Raw genomic sequence first — 23129 nt, forward strand, 5'->3', positions numbered from 1 at the left:
CCTCCCTCTTCATATTCATATTGTTCATGCCTTATAGTAACAGAGGTTGTATAGTGGTGGTTGTCACTTGTAATGACTGGTATGCTATTTTAGATATTCCAAGCACTATGGAAATTTTTAGTACCTACTCTTTGAAAACAACAACTTTTAACTACCTCTCAATTTAAAATTATGCAACAGATTGTTGTTGGTTTGCAGAGTGGTGGAAATTATTTGCAATATGGCCTTAGAGTTTGGCCAATGAGTTTGGCCAGTGTGGTTTTAGTGTGAATCATGCCAGAATGACAGGAAATTGCTCTGTTGTAGCAAAAGCCAGATCCCATGGATATTGGAGAAATGAGCATGAACGTATATTGTGCATGGAATTTGAGGTTAAAATAGGGTAAGTGTATTCTTTTCTGTACAATGTATCTCTGTGCTGTCAATTCACAGTATTCCTTTATTTCTCCATCATATGTTACCTGAATGTCAAAAGAGCCCCTTTCCTTTGGCTTTGCTAGGTCCTACCCATACTGCTCTGATTTGGTAGTTAAAGGAATATGTCCGGTGTCTGGGTTCTAAAGTGGGACTGCATTGCCATTTTTGCTTAAGAGAAGGCTGGCTTTGATAGGTAAAAGATGCATGGCATTGCCAACCTGATGTGCAGATAACTCTACTTTATGTTGGTGAGGTTCCCCATGAAAGATCCTCTTGTGGTGAGAGAAACCAATACTGCCAACCTGAAGTGAAAGTGAATGTGCGTCAGAAGGGCTTTATTCTTGTTCAGCATGTCCAAAATACTCTTAGTCATGTGCTTGAAAAGTCAGAGTCACTAATAAAGAGGCAGAGTAGGCGACATGAGGCAACATTATAATTTGCTGAGCAGCTTTGCCATTTCAAGGATCACGGCCATTAATTAGCAATTGACTTCGTACTTAACAATCCAGTGTTTTCCTCCTAAATGACTCTCTTAAATTCACAAAGGGAAAGAGGTCTGTCATGGAAAACTCCTCCGCCTTTATTACATGCATTAATTCCGTGTCCAGGAGAGGATAGTCATCAGACAGGACTCAATAGGTAACAGGGGCTCACTGTATTAAAAAAATAAAATAATTCAAGACAACAGCTGCTCAAAGCATAACTGGAAGGACAGCTCTTCTTTATAAAGCTTCAATTAAGAAATTGAATAATTGATGAAAAACTTTTTTCTTCTTCCAGGAAGTTCCAGGCTAATGTGGTTGGGGGAAGTTGCCTTGGGTTCTGTTCCATTCCGTTTTTTCCCCTTCACTGTTACAAGTCTCCCATCTTGATTAGGATCAATATCCAGAAGTTCTCTCCAAGATGGCCATGGTCATTCAGTCAGGTGAATCAGCTGCTAACCCAGTGATGACCACGTTGCTTGATATGGCTGCCACCACTGGTAAAATGCCTCATAGGAACCTAGGAAGCTGCCATAAACCAAGTCAGACCATTAGCCCAATGAGTTCAGTCTTGTCTTCGCTGACTGGCTGCAGTGCCTCAACTTCAGACAGGGTTCTCGCCCAGCCCTACCTGGAGATGGCAGGAACTGAACCTGGGATCTTCTGTACACAAAGCTATCACTGAGCTTTTGCTCTTCCCCATAAGCACTTAATAAGAGAGTTCCAACTCTCTTGCATTGTCTGTATAGCCATTTCATGTGATAAGCTGACTGTGCAAATGCAGCATTCTTGCCTAATATAGTATGATAAGAGCATGGCTTCATCTAGCTATTTAAATGTAGACTGGTAATTCTAACTAACACTTAATTTGAAATAAAATATGGGAGTTATCACAGAGCTGTCAGAATTCTATACTCAAACAAGAAAGAGGAAAATGTTGCAGCTAGTAACTAGCAAGCATAAGATTTTGGTCCAACGCAGCAGAGACATAAATATGAAAGCATTGGGCTACATTTTTCTATCAGCAAGAGGTGATACCTGTCATTTGAATGCCTTGTCCCAGTGACAGATTTCTATCTTGCGTTTTCCATGACTTCTCCATAGCTAAAGAGTTAGTTCACATGTTGAATTTTTACTTTCATGCACCCGGAACCTGGTCTATTGAAGGAAATAAGTCTCCATGATACTCCAGGGCACAAGGTTTACCAAAACAGGCAGTTGCATGTACATCAAGCATCCACTTCCTTCTTTAGCTGTCAAACATCTTCAATCAGTATCCCCCCAGTTCCATTCATCCCGATTCATGGTGGGCATTTTGAGGGGAACAGTCAGTGAACATGTGATGGGAGGCACCACACATTAAGGTGGAAATAAAAGTCATTCACATTCCAAGTGCCAACGCCACTTATACCACACATGTTTGTTTTATTTATTTAAGGATTTCTATCTCATCCTTCTAAGAATTCTCCAGGGCAGATAGACAACGTATAGAAACAAAATAGAAACAATAAAAAACTAAAGACAATTAAAAATTCATATAAGCATAGCATAAAATCAGATTCTCCAGGAATGAATATGGTTTTAAAGGCCTGGGGAAATGAAATTGATTTCATCTATTGCCAGAAAGATAGCAGAGTCAGTGCCCAATAAATCTCCCCAAGGAGAACATTCCATAACTGGTGCATCACCACCAAAAAGACCCTTCTCACCTCAGATGGTGGAATACCCAAGGGAAAGTCTCTGAAAACTACCTTAATGTATGTGCAGGCTGAAGTAGAGTCAGGTGAGCTTCAGGTACCCAAGACTTAAGTCATGCATGGCTCAATTCACTACTCCTTTTAACTGAACTAGAAATTGATTGGGAGCCAGTGCAGCTATTTAAGCACTGATGAGCTATGAACCCAACACCCATTCTCATCATCTTAGTAACTGTATTTTGAACTAACTAAAGACCATCAAAGACCGCGTCATATAAAATGCCACAAAGCAATCTAACCAAGAGGTTACAAGAGAATGGATTACTAGGACTAGGCCATGTCTGTCAGAAGGGGTCATAGCTGAAACGTGTCAGCTGCGACAGAGGGCACTCCAACCTGTGGAGGCCACGTGGGCCACCAGAGGCAAAGGTGGACTAATTAGCACAGCAAAGCTGCAAATGTGGTCCTTCAGGGGGAGGGCAAGCCTATCCACCCAAAAAAGTGCATTTTGCCTTCAACATGTATCATGAGAAATTCTCAATAACGCATTTAGCTTCTGGCAAAATCACCAGGGTTTTTGTATTTATTTATTTTTTAAAGGAGGCTGCTATGATTGCACATTGTACAGAAGCCATCCCACAAAACCCATGAAAGGTTTACAGCTGCAAATGCTTCTGCTCCATTAGACCTACAGATTATAATACTACTCTCAGTGCTATGTAATGGATGTCTAATCATTCTAACCTGCCTGAAAAGAGATACCACCTTCATACAGTCAGACATCTGTGGTTGTCCATGTACGCTACTGTAACGTTAATTAACATGTTGTGCTGCTGTTCATTCATAATCTATTCATGCTTCATTTATTTTTTAAAAAAGAGCATGTGAATTGCTATAACTGCTGCAGAATACCCTTTGTGTACATTTTTGTTCTTCCTTGCAAGACTGTGAATGCTTCGGCCACTCCAACCGGTGCAGTTACATCGATCTGCTCAGTGCATTCATTTGTGTGAGCTGTAAACACAACACTAGAGGGCAGCACTGTGAGTTGTGCAGGCTGGGCTACTACAGAAATGCTGCAGCAAAACTGGACGATGAAAATGTATGCATAGGTCAGTTTCATTCTAATTCTGGCGTTTCGTTCTCTGCCTTTTTTCAGCTGTTCAGACCTCTTTAGTACAAAAGCGAGACATTTCCAACGTTTCTCTTCGTTGTACCAGCTGAGCCAGAGTGAGCTTTTTCAATGGAGAATCTGCACACCTTACATGCATTTGTTCTAAGCCTTAAGTGTCTAGTTTGAATAAGGACTACACAGGGTTGTGATGGCCATGCCTCAGTATTTTAGACATTTCCCCCCTTCAAAAAAAAAAACAACCCTTGATATTGCCAATTGCTCTAGGTCTAGACCCCTAAGAAATCACCAGTTCCCAACAATGGATCCAAAACCCGCCATTACAGCCATTGAAACACCAGCATGGGATTCCATTGGAGAATCTATATAACTGGATCAAAAATTACAGGATTCACAGATCACAGCACCCACCCATATGTAGCCCAGTACATATAATAGAGTGCAGGTCTTCAGGACCCATAGTTGGGCATAAGACCATGCTAAGTGGGTCATATGAAAGCAAGACTCCTCAACAAAGCCTGGAGACTTCAGCTTGTCCCCCCTTATGTAAGAGCGTTTCCTCCCCACATTGCCCCTCCCAGCCTTACTGCTATTTCCTCCCCACTCCCTACTGGGAACATGCTGCCTAGCTATCCATCCCATTTTCCATGGCCCCAGAATGGGTTGTGGCAGGATGCCCAGAAGCCATGGGATACCTCACCATAGATAAGAGGGGCTGGTATTGTTTCTGTTGATGGCACTGGTGGGGCACTCGCTCAGGGCAGGAATGAATCCAGGCATCCCCAATTCTAGAGAGCAAGCCTTCAAATGTGAGGGTTTGCTCACTAGTAAGGACTGCTACTCCACTGCACACTTGACTTGGAGTAGAAGGGTTGGACAGGAACAGCAGGGGATCCCACTAGAGCTTAATGGGCAACCATGCCTAAGATATTCAATTTTGGGGGTGCCCTCTATTTTGGGTCCAGTCCCCTTGAGATTTTTATCACCACCTTTGATTACGAGCATGGATAGATTTCTCTTGCTGCAGCTGGATTCCCAGAGGAGGGTTACTTGGGGAGTAAAAGTTACTTGGGTTCAGCTATGGTAGGACTTTCCTTTTTCCTTTTTACTCTCAGTTTAAAGTTGCTGCATAGGTGTTGTACTGCTGTCACTTGCAGTCCAATTTTCTGAGGACACTCCCCAGTATACAGTTGTGGGGCTTTACTGCCAGGAAAATGTGCCCATATAGGATTGTGACTTTACAGCCTGATTTGGATTGCTATGTGTTTACTGGAGAGCAGGTCTCACAGGATTATTGAAGAGTTTCAGTCAACTCATTTGTTCATTCAGGAGTAAGATTGCAATGCCGATCCCGCTGACCTGGGAATATGCCCCATTGAATTCAGCAGGGCTTCCTTCTGAGTAGACATGGCTAGGGGTTCACTGCAATGCTTGCTTTATACATTGACTAGGCAGCCAGGCATCTTGCACACTCAGGCCTCTTATGCACCTGCCCCCTGCCTGCCAATAATACTTAGAAGTAAGGTCAATTTAGTTAAAGGGGACTTACTCCCTATTCAATGGCTGAGGACAGCAGCAAACAATTGCTGTGTAGATTAGGTTGTGAGGTTACCGAAGCATTTTGATTTATTCTGTGTACATTTGATTTCAGACACATTGATACAAGGAGAGGACAGATAGGAAGGTGGTTCAGAGAGAGAGAGAGAGAGAGAAATTCATCTACTGAAGCTGACAAAAAAAGTAAAGAAGGAAAGGGAGCGGAGACTAAGCTCTCCAGATTAATTCATTAATCTTAAATTAATATGCAGATCTAATGCATGTCTACTCAGAAGTAACGCCCATTTATTTTAATGGGTCTTATTCTCAAATAAGCATGCAACTTTAGTATGTCAGGGTTGATTTGGAATGCAAATTAGCTTTATTTAGTTGATTTTTTAAAAAGAATTATAAGATGGCAAGACTTTGCAAATTAAGAGGGGGGAAATGGTTGTTGTTTTGAAATGACAACTCTTACGTTGATTCAGTGAGGGAGAATCTGGGGAGTTCCTTCAAATCATCATCCAACACAGGGGCAACAAAGAACCCCTGATATCTGTATTAGGTTCTGAGGGTGCTGAACCTCCCTGAGAAATCCTGCTCATTTTTATTTCAGGCAAGTTGACATTAGGAAGGGGACAAAGGGCACAGAGAGATGAACTAAAGGTGGCAGAGAAGGTGACACAAGCTGGAAGAAAGTGAGGAAAGAAAAAGCCAAAAATGAGAGGGAGGGAGAAATGTAATAGTGAGCAGGTAAAATGAAGTAAAAGGAAGAAAGTTTGAGAAGGTGAAGAGAATGTAGAAGATGGCATGTGCAGAGAGAAAGAGGAAACAGACAGATTGTGAAAGGTGGTGACAACAGATAAAGTACTGAGAAAGTGCAAGGAGGAAGCAAAGAGGAGATGGAAGAAGAGAGGAGAGGAAAACAGAAGCGATGCAGGTGATGGAGGACAAAAAGTGCCAGAAGGTAGGGAGAGGAAAAGGCAGTAACAAGGGATAGAGAAATAAAGGAGGTGACTCATTTTACTGGAAGTGATAGAAATACTTTTTTGGTAACAAAACACAAGCATGAATGACTGCTGACTTGTCCTCTTGCTCAATATTGACCACAGCCCCTGCCCCTGAATTAAAAAATAACCCGGAAATCAAAGACAGGATACAACTATTAAAAGGGTTCAAAAGTTTGACCAACAATATAGGAAATATTGGTTCACTTTTATTGAAAAAAAGAATAGTATGCTGATACCCCAGGGTTTGATATGTGGTGAGATACTAACACTATTAAATATAAATCAAAAGTGAAAATGTGTAAGTGGATCCCATGTTCTTAAAGTGTGTCTTCAGTTTGAACTGGTTGAAGACCCCTGTAATAGAGCAGTCACAGAATATGGAACTGATTTAATTCCAGTAAATTCCATTGTATGAAAGAGAAATCTGCTCAAACCTACAGAATCTGAAAACAAGAGCAATGTTGGTACTCCTTCTTTCTGTTCCCTTATTGATATGTGTAAACATACGCAGGAATGTTCAAAAGCAAAATAAGATTGACCACAGGAAAATATCAGGTGTAAAGACCAGCTGCACAAAATAATGAAAAGAATGATTTTAAAATATGCCACAATATGTGCTCCTGTAAACCACAAAAAAGGTGGAAATTGGCAGCTATTTTCCATTGTAGAGTAGATCCCCTGGAACAAGTTTGTTCACACAGCCCAATTCATACTAGATTCCATTGGTTGCAATGCTTTAGACAAAACCTCAATCATAGATCAAGATTACTGAAAACTGAGCTTTGCCCAAATACAAATGTAGAGAATTTCACAGAATAGGGCCACTTCAGGTGTGATGAACTTTCAGCACACACCATCCACATGCAGGAAACTCACCTGCAGTTAACATACTCCTAGCTTTTTTACCACAACTCAGCAGGGTAACAACTGTGCATAGTAATAATGTACACATAGAGTTCATGCAATTTCCTGCACAGAAGAGTTGTCCATGTAGGAAGTAAATCCTAAACCAGCCCTTTAGACCCGAATACAGTTCATAAATTGGACTGACCAAACCAAATTCAGCCTACCAGTTCTGTATTGTAGGCTGCCTGGGGATTGATAGCCCTATTTTTTTTTATTTTTGCAGCACAGCATTATTAGAATTGTTGCTGTTGATACTGTTTTTTACTTTCTTATCCCCCATTTTTGTCCATAGTAGGCTGTCAAGCTTTGTTGGGTTACAAATTCTGCAAGACTGCCATAAGGTCATGAAGTTAAATGTGTTTTCCTAATCAGCCATCAACTCCAGCTCCTTGTCAATGCACGATTCTGTGCACATAAACTATAGATGGTACTTGTTTGCCGATTCCTTTCTTCAAATAGAACATCATTAGTCAAGTACAATATACTGCATAGTCTCCCAAAAAAAAATACGTTACACTACAGCAACAACCATTTCCTTCAGACATTGTTTAGGGAGCATCATTGTCAATTTCCCTGATCAACATTTATCATAAATATAGCCTCACTCTATGGTCATTAGCTACCAAACTGTCTTAAAACCATGATCTGCTGAGGAGGTTCTAGGTTGTTTTTTAATTGCTCCTCTGAGACCCCTGTATTGTATTACTTAAACAAACTTTTGTGCTTGGATTAGAATTTCCTCTATCTACCACAATGCCTTCTATCATTTATACAGAGAGATTTTTTTATTTTAGCAATTTAAAGTATATTTTGTGCAATAAAAATACAACAGATCCACATTAATCTAAATTTTTTAAATAGTCATGGTAGGGTGAGGTGTCAATCACAACTTATTTTGCTCTCATGCACAGTTTCAAATACCTTATTTCATAAAAGAACACAGCATCCAGAAACATGCATGGACATACAATATAATGCTCACATCCCTTTTAAAGTCATTTGGTGCTAAATGAAACGAAAAGATTGATTCCTTTTAACTTAATTATGCTGCACTAATCCTAACTACGTGTGTATGACAAGTAACAAGACAGCCGCTCATACTGCCCTGCTCAATACAATTAACACATCCGACAAGCACAGGTCTTTTAAACAGAGCATCATCTGCTAATTAGCGCTTGATAGAGACAAGGAATTATCTTTCTGATATCAGAGGTATGTGCCTAGCTTCAGAGATCTGTGAGGAAATTATCTCATAGCTTCCTCCTTTTGAACTGGAAACGGGCAGGAGAAAAGGGCACCAAGTACCCCAGCTAGTGGAGTCTGAGGGGGCTCATTTAGAGCAGCTCTCTGAAGCAGGAGGACAACCAATTGCCTATGTAACAGTTTCGGATCAAGGCCAGCAGGGAACCTAACTATTTGTATAGCTAAAGAACTGGCTGGACTTGGAAAAAGCCAGCTTGGAAGGAAGGAGAGATAGAAACTTGAGTGCACCACTGGCAGGACCCTGGTCTTCCAGACAGTGGTTCACTGAGAAGTGCCAGGGCTCAACTCTATCTGGAAATCATAGCTTGGGGTCCCCTTTCTTGAACATATGGAGATGTTGGCCCAGCTCCCACAAAAATCAGCACCCTTCGATGATGGAGAAACTTTCTCCTTACTGTCTTCAGCAACCTAAGCATCAGAAGCAAATTTTTTTAGGTTCCAGTGGTACCTGGGTTTTTGCATTCTGATTAGGCCCGTCGAGCGATTGTATTTAACTATTTCTCATTGGCTTCTGCACTTACAGTCGTGTACAGAAGATTCATGATCCTGATCCTATCTATGTGCATGTTTGCATTCATGAGGAGAGCATTAGTATGAAACAGGTTGCAACAGATTTATAGCCACAGCGTTGTCCCTCCCCCCAATTGTGTTCACACTTTCCTGTTGCCATATCACATGACTTGCTGCAGCGGTGTGTAGGTTAATGTTCGGGGGGGTACCTCCTGGCTGCAAAGGGGCAACCCCAGAACAGTAATTTATATGGAGATGCAGTGGGCAGCCTCAGCACAGATAATTTGGTTTGCGTTTCTCTGCAAAGCCAGAACAGCAAAATGTGCAAGCAGCATTTGAAGGTGCATAGGAGCAATTAGTTGTGTGATTGATTTCTTGTGCTGCACAGGAAGGTATCTTGTGTCACACTAAGATGCCTCATTTGACAGTTCAGGAATGATCAGCCATGCTGCATATGTGGGCAGAATGTCCAGTCCTTAATACTTCCTTGGCACATAACTCACTTTGCACGAGTGAAATCTGCCTGGGGCTGGATCTAGACAAGTCAAAGAAGCGTTTCAGTTAAATGTGTTATAAACTTTGTGTGAGAAATCGGGTTGACTCCACATCGCCATCTGGTGTCACAGTGTTAGAATATAACGCATATAAAATGCTCTTTCTTTGCCAATGTAGCTGAATCCAAGGTGAAATACTAGCACCATTTAAGTCAATGCCAAACTTTTGTTGACTTTGGCAATGACAGAATTTCTCCCTCCATTTGTTAAATGAGGTAAAGGCCAATCAGCTCTTATTTCCATGTAAACATCTGACTTTAAATACATTTATCCACCTCTGACAACCTTGGTTCTGAAGCCATTTAAAAGTAAGTTCTGACTATCAATTTCATTCGGAATTGTCCCTTTTTTCTCCTGTGACATACCACATGGTTGGATGCCTTTGCCAAGAGCAAAATTCTCAGTAACTTTGTTAATGTATTGCAGATAACCAACTGACAGGATTATCATTATTTCAATTGGCACATTTTTCCAAACCACCACCTACGTTCCTTTGGAAATGCCTACGTTCCTTTGGAAATGCCATTTGTAATTTGTAGGAATTGAAATCCTGAGCTATAGATGCAATATTTGCTACTCAAAACATTTTCCCCTTAAGCTTCTCCTCCCCCACCCCCCATTTCTATTTGCAATGTTAAAATTCTCTCAGTTTCTCCCTCCTGTTTTGTCATTTCTGATCTCAAGGATTCATAATGAAATCCCAGGGAACAAATCTAAATGGAATGATTAAAAGAAAAAATAGAGCTGTTCACCCAGCATGGTCTCTAAATTCAAAAAGAAATACTCGCACTCTTTGCATTTGATAGCAGATATCAGGGGTGTTGGGAAAGTTATTATTAACTTGAAGTCTCAATTCTATCTACACAAGTGTATCTGCAATCAAAATCAGATCCTCAAGGAACTACCAGAAGTGCAAACATTAAGATAAACAAGGCAAGGATATATAGGAAAGATGCAAATCACATAGTATTCCAGACATTGACAACCTGATTTTTTATATATATGAAAAATAATGATTTGCAATAGAATCATACAATTGGAAGATACCTAGTTGGTCATCTAATCAGAGGCAGCAACCAGCCTCTGCTTAAACACCCTCAGCATGTATACACTGCAGCCCCAGACCAAATCTGACTCCCCAGTTGCCAACCAGGAAGGAAAAAAAATATGAACAGAGTGTGACTGCACTGCATGTATAGACTTGCCAGCAGCCTACTTGGGGGAGTGTCAGTGGTAATCTGGCCTGCCGTTATTTCAGCAGCACCCCCACCCACCCTGCAACAAAGCACTCCAGAGATTTAGAACAAATAGGGGTGCAAGATGAAAACATACATTTCCTAGAAATAAAATATGAAAACAAAATAGGTTCAATAAAACTGATCCAGTGGTGTTTATAAGAGACACCTTATCACAAAAATTCATATGGTCAAAGTTTGTGCATTTCACATCCGTAAGTTTTTACATTCAATACGGTAACAAAAATGACAGGCTTAGGTTTAAGTTATTATTGGCCAAGGCTCTGGGACACTCTCATTCATCTGATGCCCATTGAGTTCTCTCAAGTAGGATATTGTGGCATAACTTAAAAGGTGTACTAACATTGCAGGATAAAAAAAATACAGCCTGTAAACTCCAATCACTAAAATGCCATGAATAAATTAAGCTGATGCCCATAAACATAAAGGAAGACTGCCTTGGAAATTAGTAAAGTGCATTTATGTTGCCATTTAGAAAATATTCAGCATCAAGTGTGGAGTCTTACCTATTTTAATAATTTAAAGCGAGCTTTAACTTGATGGTCTATTGATGTTTCCTGAAATAGCAAGCTGTCTTAACATTCATTAAAATGATATAAAAACGCGAAGAACAAGTTGTAAGCGCTGTCACCGTTAGTTACTTCTGAGGACTTCATTCTTCGCTTTATTTCTGCTAATTTTCTGCTCATACCACCATGGAAATGTACCATTAAGGGTGGTATCCCAACTAAACAGTTCTGCTAATTCAAGTACTTTTGGAATCTAGGAAGCCAGACAGTTACCCTAGTCCAACTTGCTTACTGCCTGGTAGTGGCTCTCTGGCATTTCAAGGCAGAAGGTCTCTCCTAGCTCTACCTAGAGAGGCCAGGGATTGAATTTAGGACCCTCTGCATGCAAAGGACATGCTGAGATCCTTCTGGAGGGCTGGGGAAGACCTCAGAAAGCCTCAGGATAAATGGAGGGAGCAAAGTTTCATTGCACAGCAAAAGTCAATTACACTAGTAGAACTGCTTACCTGAATACCACCCTAAATGTATAGCAGTAGTCTTCAGTAGTTCAAGCTGGGACCCACCTTTAATCAAAAACTGCAACACAGGACCCACTTTCAATCTTTTTATCATATCTTTCTCACTTCTCCTTTGTCATTTTCTTTTTTTAAAGTAAACAACAACAAATAATTTTGTGGTGTGTTGTAATGGAGTCATTGCTGGGATCCACCTTGGATTGGGGATATGACTCAGTTATGGATCCCTTTGCATTAGTTGAACACTGATACTCTCAGTGCTTCCCAAACTTGGATTGCCAGCTATTTTTGGACTACAACTCCCATCATCCCTAGCTAACAGGATCAGCGGTCAGGGATGATGGGAATTGTAGTCCAAAAAAACAGCTGAAGACCCAAGTTTGGAAAACCCCGTTCTAAACCAATGAGCAAGTGGACTTTCCAGCAGTCTGCCGTTATCAAACCATCTTCCTTTATGGTTAAACTTGGCTGCTGTTACCCCTATCAGTAATGAATGACTTTTAATCTTGTACCCCTGTACCAAGTTCATATGTGTTGTCTTGTTTCTGCAGAATGTAACTGTAGCCGTTTTGGCTCAGTCCATGATCGCTGTAATGAAAGAGGAATTTGTGAGTGTAAGCAGGGAGCAACAGGGCCTAAGTGTGATAAGTGTCTGCGGGGATATAACTGGCACAACCAGGGTTGTCAATGTAAGTAACTGCCCTACATCTGCCCTCCTCCTCCTCCTCCCCCCCTTCCCCCCACCCTTTGCTGCCTGTGCTTCTCTGTGCCAATGTGTGCAGTCCCTCAGCACTTTTTTTAAAAAAAGAAGAGAAACCTTTCTGCAAGGTCTCAAAACTCCTTCAACCTGAAGTTTAATGAAAGCACTCAAAAGGTAGCAAATTGACTATGCAATTTCTTTCGTTTCAACATTCTGCGAATGTGTAGTGCCCTCTCCCTTTCCTTCTGCTAATGCCTGGAGAAACCTTTAACTAAGATAGCACATATATGCACCTTGTCAGCTACAATCAACTAAAGTATGATGAGCTGTATCACCAGTGTCTGGGTTCTAAAGGCATATTGAAAACAGAAAGGTGAGAAGAATTGTGCATGTACGTTTATTTCGTTGCATTGCCCTTTCCTAGACCCTAGAAATTTTAATTAATATATTGAGCTGTGACTTTCTGTAACAGGCTTAGGGAACCTCCAGGTGTTGCTGGTCTTCCACTGCCAACAGCCCCAGCCAGCATGTCCAGTGGTCTGGAATGATGGGAATTGTAGTCCCCCAACATCTGGAAGGGCACAGTTTCCCTCTCCATGCTCTACAAAGCCCTAACTGTGGATGTTCTGGTTTACTATCTATTATCTAACCATTCAAAACCCAATACTAAGAAATGTGACAAAGTTCATTTGAACTGTAGGAGACAAATCTATGTAGCAAATCTTTTTCTGGATCGCTCCAATAATACAGTACTACTTGTTCATTTTTCCAATAGAGCAGGAGTGGGAAATGTGTGGTTTCCCCCCTGTTGAGGGTTTGCAGTCATTTGGGAGAGGGGGTAATCTACTTTGGGGGGGGGTTGTCACATGCAAACACTGAACAGAATGGGAGCCATTGGAAGGCATTGACAAAGGTCACACACCATATTGAATGTGGCATAAGTCATGGTAATTTGTTAAGGGTGCTGAGAGGCATTAGGTTGGGGACACCTCACAGAGCCACAATTCCCAGCACCCTCAATGAACTACAGTTCCCAGGATCCTTTGGGGGAAGCCATGACTGTTAAAAGTGGTAAAATTGTGCTTTCAATGTATATGGATGCGACCAAAGCCTGGGAGGAGCCCAAGCCTAATATTGGCAGGGACAGAGCTTTCACTTTTCTCCAGATTCCTCCTTGTCATTCACATGAAATTAGGCCAAGGACCATATGAAATTGTGTCCCAAGGTTGCCCACACAGAGAAGCTCCTAAGTAAAGGTCTGCTTACCAAGTGGTTCACCAAGCCATGCAGATGTAACATGTTTCAAAGTCACAAACATAGTATTCTTCAAATATAATGCAAACCATGGTTAGCTTTAAACTGGAGCTTTAAAGCAGGTTTGTAAACCATCGTTAAAACTAACTATGGTTAAGTGTTAACCTCAGTGTAGAAATAATGCTAACACCAGTATATACTGGAAAGGGAAAGGTGGAAGGACTTTTAAGTAGGAGAGAAGAGGGAAGGGGACTAGTATATGAGCCAAAGGGGCACACCCATTGTTGAGCATGGGAAAGATTATCTGTGCCACTGGGCCAATATAGTGCAGCCTTCCTGGTGCTTGAAGGTGCATTTGCAGTGCAGGGTGGGTGCAAAAAAACAGGAGCTTAATTGAGAAGTAGAAACAAGAATGGATTTTCAGGTAGGTGAAATGCAATTATCCAATTAGAATTCATCAACTTCTATAGTCTTGCAGTGGAAGTCTTGGAGCAGAGTGAGCTATTCAGAGCAAACATTTCATTAAACGCATCTTGCCTAGCTCTCCATTAGTGGATTATCAAGAACAAGCTTTGATTTGATGTGTTCATTACTTGATGTTGTGTGCTTTATGCTAATGTATTTTCATTTGTGCCTTGTTTATTGGCTATTTGCCAGTTCCACCCTGTGCATTTCCCCTCATCTTCCAGCAAGCATGCAAAATCACCTTCATCTTCTAAAGTTAGGGTGCATCCTAAATCTACAATGGTGTACTAAAGGTTACATGAGTTGGGCAACCTTTAGGCAAGTTAGCATCAATATCCTGTCCCTCCATCCTCCCACACCTGGAAGTGGGTTCCTGCAGAGTATTAATTGTCCCATGCTACCTCTGTCTGTCTCAAGTACTTAGTGAAGTACAAGAATAGTTTGGGGACTGGTGGGTCCTTCAGTAGTTTTGTAGCTTTGGCACATATGCAAAGGTAAACTTGCCAGCCTTAATACTACATCCTTGCTCCTAGTGCAACTGCTGAAGGTTCCACAAGATCTAACAAAGGATTTCATTGAATTGCCTCTCATATCAGAACACCGCCATCCCTCAGAATGCAAGTCCCTTCTTTCCACTCATTATACATTTATCAAACATAATGGAAGACTACTCCAACTCTAAAGTTGCATGTATGCCTATATCTCCCATGGAAATATGGCACTTTAAGGTGTTTGACTTTGACTGCATCACATACTAAATTTTGATAATGTGGGAGACAGCAGAGACAGAAGGGAAAGTGGGGCTTCCATGGCAAGGGACAAATGTAAACAAATGCAGTTTTAGCTACTCAAAGTTCAATTAAGTTGGGGGTATTGCATACAGCATTAGCCTAAAGGCAAATCAATATGCAACATGAGCTGCTGGTAGAGGTTCAAGTTATGGTAAGCAACAACCCCTGATAACACTGGTTCTGTTCCCAATGCCTATGGAACACCAGGTGAAACCTCATTTGTCTTGAATCTAAATATTTGTCAGTGCAGTAACATCCAGTTAGATTTTGATATATTTTAAGGTTACTGAGAGGCTGCTGTTGTACTGTTTCTGATTTGTTTTTATACTGTAATCTGTCCTGAAACCCCCAGCAGTAAATAGAGTTCAAGGAAGGTGCAAATCAGCACCTTCAGGGTCCACCATTTGTTACACATTAATAGTTGCCCAAAACTGCAGCCGGATTGGGACCTTGGCATGTAAAAATAGCTGCTATTGATTTGATTAAATTCACACTGACATTTTCAATTGATCAACACTTTGGATTGAGTTAAGCTATAGCCCCTGTTCCAAAAAAGTTTACTTAGCCAAGACAAGAGTCAGACCAGGGGTTTCAGAGGAGGCTACAGGAGACAGACAGATGAGTGGCCAGAAAATCTGAGGTGGTGTTTTTCCCATAAAATATTAAATATATATATATATATATTTCACCGGGAACTAGCCTTCAAATTAGCATGAATTTTGAAGTGTTTTGATGTCAGCTTGTGCTACCTATAGGTCTTCTGCCTGATTCCCTATTTTTCAGAGTCCAGGACTCTGTAAACTTTATAATCAGCTCCTTTTCATATTCACTTCATTTATTTCTCAAGGAAATTTATTATAGTAGTACAGAAAATTACAAGAACAGCAACAGCAGCAACATCTCTCTAATGTGCTATAAAGACTCCCGAAAGATTACTTGCATGAGCATGCAAAGCATACACTCAATCTAAATCCTTGTCTCAGCTGAAACTAAGCCATAATGACAACGAGTAGAATGTGTGTAGCACGGGCAAAGTTAATGAAGACAGAGCCAGAGAACTGGTGTTATGCAGAACTGGGGGGGGGGGTATTCTTTTATGGCAGAACCCAAAAACGGGGAAGAGAGGGGGCAGTGGCTCTGCTGTGAGGTGTGTGTTACAAGCTGTGGCGCTGTGTGTGTGTGTGTGTGTGTGTGTGTGTGTAAGAGAGAGAGAGAAAGAGAGAGAGAGAGAGAGAGAGAGAGAGAGAGAGAGAGAGAGATATGCATGGCTATGTCCAATGTATAATGAGATTGAGGAAATATAAGGACCCATGGCCTCAGTCACACTTGCATCTAAGCATGCATATGAACTTAACAAACATATGTAATGAAATATTTAGTTCAGAGACAGTGTGCAACGGAGAGGTTACATTTTACAATAGTATGTTGGAAAATCAGTACTTGGATAAAAGTCAAAAGCTTAACATCAACAAAACGTACAGTTCTATTGCAAAAAATATATAGATATTTATTACTATGCATTCTTCTGAAGGAAGAAGAATTGACGAAGCAAACAGCATGTAAATTGGATTGGTAGTATGTTTTCGCCTGGGGCAGAAGGAATGGTGAGAGACACCAAATGAATAAGTGGAACCTAATTGGCAAGAGGAAAGAGGAGGGGAACAAGATTATGTGTTACTAGCAGGCAAAATGCAATAACTGGGGTCAATGTACTTTGATGGATATGCAAAATGACAGTGAGGCTGATCTCAGAAACAAAGGATAGTGTGGAAGGTCCTTTGGGGTGAAGTCATGGTCAAGGGAATGGGCCTGCCCAGAGAACCCTACAAACACTAGCTGTATTTACAATAGGCACATGCATGTTGAAGAGGAGTCCTTGCTGTTACACCAACCTAATGCAATTTGAAATTTGGCCTTCTGTCATGAATCTAAGTAATTGTCCCTGCTCACAAGGTTGGGTCATTCAGACACAGCTGCCAATTGCATAGGATGCATAGTGGTTCCTTGGTGGCTGCGGATACGTCTAAAACATACCTTACAGAGCTCTGGTTCTGCCCAAGAACTATCCCTCCAGCACATTCCCCTGTAGGCCAAGTTCTCATCTGCATAGGCAATCTGCTTCTGCAAGGCTCAACTAGATGTTATTATATGCAACTATACCTATGAGGTTTCTGGTGTTAGAAATCCGTATCATGATTCCAAGGAGACCTCCCGTATCAGTGCAGAATAACAACATCTGTGTGCCCTGGCAAAACAGGAGGTCTCTGTGCAAGCTACTGCATGGGCTACAGCATCTGACAACTCATCCAGATCTGCAGAATTCTGGATTCTGTTTAGGTTAGTTGCTTTGTATATGTCTGCTGCCATTTGATTTAATTTATTAATATTATGCCTCAAGGGCCAATAATGTTCATGCAATATCTTATTTTACAGATTTTACTTACTATTTTAATTTGATGTTAAGATTACAAGCCACAGGACACCTAATTCATCACATGCATCCATGGACCTCTGCAATATAAAGTTGTTACTGATTTACTGATGTGAAATGTTCAAGGCAAATTTGTAACCATAGACAGCATGGATGGAAGATGTTACCGAAAATTGACAGTGGCTGTTATCTGCTATCCTGCTGTTAGTCGGGGGCAGGGGATGAAAGTGTCCATTCAATAAGCACAGCTGGTAGGGTCTGGGACCAGGGTTGCCATCAAATTTACCTACAGCAACATTTTATGGTCAACTTGAAAGTTCCTACAGAGAAGAAATCCCAAGGAATTTTGAAGGAAGTAAAGAGTTTTAGTAAGTTCTTTTTTAAAAATGTCAAGGGTGCTTTACATATTCCCTGTATCCCTATTGCAATGTCCTTTCTTACGGTAGTAGAGATGACCCTTGTGAATATAGGATTTATACCAAAGAATCAACACCCTATACCGTGTTTTTATCTGTTGATTCTACACTACTATCTTAACAAAGAAGAGCAGACAAATAAATAATGACATTGCACATCTGAGGATTTCTTTTTCTGATATGTAGATAGAAACAACTTTGAAAAATGTGTCACATCACCTGCTTTAACATTTCACCTGGAGGGAATCTGTTGCACATTTCAGTAGTGTATGTAACAGTTTTTGAGTTTTTCATTTGTAATATTACATATCCCTATGTTTCAAACAGAGACTAGGAAATATGGGGAAAATCAGAGTCAGAATTGCTAAATCTTAAACCTCTCAGGAGGCAGATTCCAGAGCACTGACCCCAGTAGAAGCTTCCATGGAAGTGAAGCCCAATGTGAGAATGAGGCCTCTATCTCTGTTTCTGGATGAGGCACATTTGCTCTTCCTCCTAGTTTCCAAATGACTTTTCTCTAAAGCTGCTGGCAACCCAGGGACACACACACACACACACATCCATGCTCCTAAGTCAAGTAAGAACAAAAGCTTTTCCAAAACGGTTGAAGTGCATGTCTGCATAAGAGGGCACAGATGCCTTATCCTCCAAGAAGGCTCCCTTCCAGGAAGTCAGATTATATAAAGGAGGGGTGGGAATCTATAGTCCTCAATACATTTTTGGACCATGACTCCATCACCCCTGGCAAAAGCTGGCTGGGGTTTGTGGGAGTTGTAATCCAAGACACCTGAAGATCCACAGGTGCTCTATCCCTGGTATAAAGCATCAGTCAACACCAAACACCTCCAGTGCCTCTGAGTCTCCTTTCTGGCCTAAGCCTGTAGTTTGGGGAGCTCTCCATGGTCCTGACTCTTATCCGCCTTTATTGCATTACACCACATCTGACTGGAATATACCCACAGACTCCAGCCTGGAACAGGAAGAGGATGTGGTTTTATTAACACTGAAGGCAGAGCTATTTGCAAGTTTCACTTGGGGCAAGTGTCTCCCAGTGTTGCACATTCAAACACTGTTCAGGCGGCTACTCTGCATAATATTAAGTGCTGAGATAGCTGGCTTGCATGGCAATGGTCAAGATTAAGAAACAATGGTTTGCCTAAAGCCACTCAATGAATTAATGACTGAATTGAACTTGATGCCTAGGAGTTATCAGCTCAGTTCTCTTAGACATTTTACTTCACTCATAACCATGTATTTAACCTTTCTACGCATTTGCGATCATATATGACCTCAATGGGATATAAAACTGTAAAATATTTGCCCCCTAACATGTGTGACTTCATTCTGCCTGTAAAATGGAATAGTTCATTATTTGGAGGTGTTACAAATCACATCCTTTCCCTACTGTGCATTTTTTTATCCCAACTAAACTGAATTAGGGATGCAGGCATGAAACACTGAACGTCTATGGCCCTGTTGTGAAAATTCTCATTTATGTGCAGAACATTTAGATAAAGTGTTAAGTATTATTTATTGTATTCATACCACCAAAATATAAAGAAATTATCTTTTAGAGATCCCAAATTACATTCCTGCATACTTCTAAACTATGCTCTAAACAATAATCTGTAATACAATTTTTTGTTTTGATAAAGATGGCCTAAATACATCTCATTCTAACAAAGCAAAACAGAAAGACTTAATTTGGTTCCATTTGACAAAATAATATCAATAAAGTGTAGTAGTTGCTTTAGTGTAGTGAGTTAAATGGCACATTTGTTCAGCTCTCACTATGATCTGTTGTTGCAATGCAAATAAACACTATTTTAGCCACACAGGAAACTTTTATAACATGTCTGACACTTGTTGCAACACTCTAAGTTGGAAAAATGTGATGATGCCCTGAAGCTGCACTTATGAATTTACCATCAAATCTTTTAAGTGAAGGCAATCTAGTGGAGTTATTATATGAGGGCTTCATGCCAATTGGAGAACAAAATGTGTCCCAGGGGCTGGTTCAATAAGTTGACTCTGGCCAGAAGATACATTGGTCTGCTCTAGTAATGCTGTTCTTATGGATCTTTAAAAAAACCCACTTCATTTCCATACAATCTCATATGTTGGCCTTACATCAGTCAGAGTATAATGTGTTGCCATGAATGTAGTACTATACTAGAAATGCAACTAACAGTTACCTGTAAGACTTCAGTATAGGCAAAGAAGCATAGTTTTTCACATCTGTTGAGGTAGATGTCTCAGACAATGGTCCCAGTGAAGTACGACCTTTTCTTAGGAGGCTGTCAACTCCCCTAGATTGTCTCAGCAGAAACAGAAGGGGATTTTTATGCCCTCTCCCCAAATTAAAAAATACAGTTGTATCCAGTGCAGTTGTCCCATTAGCACAAAGACTTCCTCCTGCACATCAGGACTCCCTCTCCCTGTGCGCCTTCCACCCACCCCCAAATCTAGAGGGGAGAGAGAGGGAGCCCATGGTGAGAGTTCTTGAACTAACAGGATGACTTCGTTAGATGCAACCCATAATGTTTGGATGAAGTTTACTGCTGGAGGAGAGGCATTCAGCTTTGCTGAAGGTCCCAAGCATCTCCAGTTAAAATAACTTTTGGCTGCAGGGCTAGGAAAAGCCCCCTTTCTGCTTCAGACCTAGGGGTCCACTGCTACTCCAAACAGAACTGGACTAAATTTTATTTATTGCATTTAAAAAATATTCTGTCCTGACCTTTAACATAAAAATTTTCGGACAAATGGCAGCTTCATATGTTCATTATGTGTTTGTTTATCCATATCCTTGCAATCCCATCCCCACAGCCAGTGACTCAGGTTTAAGCCAGGAAGCTCCATGAGGGTACTTGCTCAAATTATGGTGAAATATTAGATATACCCACTCATAAGTGTACAAAGATTACAATCCAAGGAAAAGGCCATCTTGCTTTATCAGCAGAGTCACATGAGAGTTATTGGCACTTCTGTAGCATGCAAACAATAATGAATGTATAAAAAGTTAAACAAGGAGCCTGTTTCTTCTCTTCAGAAAGTATAACTTTTAAGCGGTTAATACTTGATGGCTTGGTAATAAATATTTCAATACAAGATATGGCAATCAGAAGTAGCTTGGAATGAAAATGCAAAGGGAGCTTAGAACAGAAAGAGACAGAGCTTCTAATAGGTGCATGAAATAAAACAGCTTGAAAGATTAAAACAACAATTGCTATGTTGGACTGCAAATCTATTGAAGGGGAAATTATAATGTTTATTGAGAAGAATTATTCATTGCTCATTTGAGCAAAAGCAGGCATGGGCAGCTCGTATTGTGAAATGACAGGTGGGCAGACATTACTGTAAAAGTTTGTCCTCAGTAGGAGTTGTGAAATTAAGTTTTGTATAAACTGCTTGCTCATCACAAAAGCTTTGTATAAACTGCTTGCTCATCACAAAATAATTCCCAACAATCCAGCAATATATAAACCTGGCATTAAGGGCAGATATGAATAGATATGAACTATTTTTAAAAAGTCATTATTATTAAATTCCATTGCATTTTTTTAAGCCAAGATCATTAAAAGGAAATGTTACTAGATATGGGGTATGTCCATGGGTGGATCCCCCCAGTTTGTGGCAAGTCTGGTGGCAGAGCAACTTCACCTAAGGTGGACAGCTATTTCCCCGCCCCCCAACAAGTCTACTACCTACTACCAAATACTATATCACAATACTACCCAAATGACAACGGGGCCACAATCAGAAAGCAAACATGGATCCTGGGCTAAAGGATTCTCCCTACTACCACCACCAAATTATGCAAATCAAATAGGGCAAACCCACCAGGTCACCATGTTCTATGGCTCACTGACCCCTATCTGGGCCTTTGGACACAACCTTCCCCCTGGACTCCTTTACTGGGGTACCCTGTAATTTTGATTGTGGAGAAAGGGTGTGGGACCCACCCCCTTGGCTAAGGATCCAATCCAATGCCTCTTTCCACCAAAACGTTGTGACAGTTGCTATGAGGAAGACAAAACCCCAAGGCAGGCCCAATTTTGGGGCAGCAGAATTCCTCCCTGGGGCTGAATATGGTGACTCATCAACCACAACAAGGTGATACATGCGTGCTGCCCACTTACCTCTGGGCAGCAGTCTCATGCTGTCTGCTGTCTGCTCCCAGCACAGCTGATTTAAATGCTGTGGCAGTGGACCAGAGTGAAGCCTGGGTCCATTGCCAGAGCCCCGCCGACCCAAATGGCCATGATTGGCCAATTCAAATAAAATTCAGTGGTAAATCTCGTTGACCCCTGCAGCCAGCTGAGGCTGATGATGGAGTCAGCCAGGTGTGCAGATAAGAACCGGATGCTAACGGTAAGCAGTCTTTACTGATTTTACAGATAGGGCATGCTGAGCTTAGTAGAAAACATATCCCATACTAAAGAAAACACTAAACATGAGCTGTAAGCATGGAAACCGGTGTCATACACTGTTACTTAGAAGTGAGTCCCATTCAGTTTAATGACATATACTTCCTCCCAGGTAAGTGGATATAGGATTGCAGTCTGAATCTCTTTACTTGCCTCTGTTCAGGCTATTTCAACAGCAACAAAGAAATACCATTGGCAACAAAAAAGAAAAATTAAGGCAGCTCTACTACTAGCATTTAGCCGGGAATTAAGTGCTATGAACAGTTTAAGCCTTGTTGTTGTTGTTGTTTAGTCGTTTAGTCGTGTCCGACTCTTCGTGACCCCATGGACCAGAGAACGCCAGGCACTCCTGTCCTCCACTGCCCCCCGCAGCTTGGTCAGACTCATGCTGGTAACCTCGAAAACACTATCCAACCATCTCGTCCTCTGTCGCCCCCTTCTCCTTGTGCCCTCCATCTTTCCCAACATCAGGGTCTTCTCCAGGGAGTCTTCTCTTCTCATGAGGTGGCCAAAGTACTGGAGCCTCAGCTTCACAATCAGTCCTTCCAGTGAGCACTCAGGGCTGATTTCCTTCAGAATGGAGAGGTTTGATCTTCTTGCAGTCCATGGGACTCTCAAGAGTCTCCTCCAGCACCATAATTCAAAAGCATCAATTCTTCGGCGATCAGCCTTCTTTATGGTCCAGCTCTCACTTCCATACATCACTACTGGGAAAACCATAGCTTTAACTATACGGACCTTTGTTGGCAAGGTGATGTCTCTACTTTTCAAGATGCTGTCTAGGCCTGTCATTGCCCTTCTCCCAAGAAGCAGGCGTCTTTTAATTTCGTGGCTGCTGTCACCATCTGCAGTGATCAT

General features: G+C 41.2%; 1 protein-coding gene across 11 annotated transcripts in view; it reads left to right on the forward strand.

The window, feature by feature from the left end:
* The window catches only part of NTNG1 (netrin G1), a 218905-nt gene that overhangs the window by 176668 nt on the left and 19108 nt on the right, over positions 1–23129 (forward strand). For 3 of the 11 annotated variants that reach the window (XM_079981441.1, XM_079981446.1, XM_079981444.1), the window contains 2 exons: positions 3541–3708; positions 12339–12476. The exons of 3 other annotated variants lie outside the window; for them this stretch is intronic. In XM_079981441.1, the coding sequence (XP_079837567.1) occupies positions 3541–3708; positions 12339–12476 (306 nt within the window). The remainder of the gene's footprint in view (positions 1–3540; positions 3709–12338; positions 12477–23129) is intronic. 5 more of the 11 variants (XM_079981448.1, XM_079981449.1, XM_079981450.1 and 2 more) reach the window with 3 other exon arrangements.

Source organism: Podarcis cretensis, assembly GCF_951804945.1.
Source record: "Podarcis cretensis genome assembly, chromosome: 6".
Classification (NCBI taxonomy): domain Eukaryota; kingdom Metazoa; phylum Chordata; class Lepidosauria; order Squamata; family Lacertidae; genus Podarcis; species Podarcis cretensis.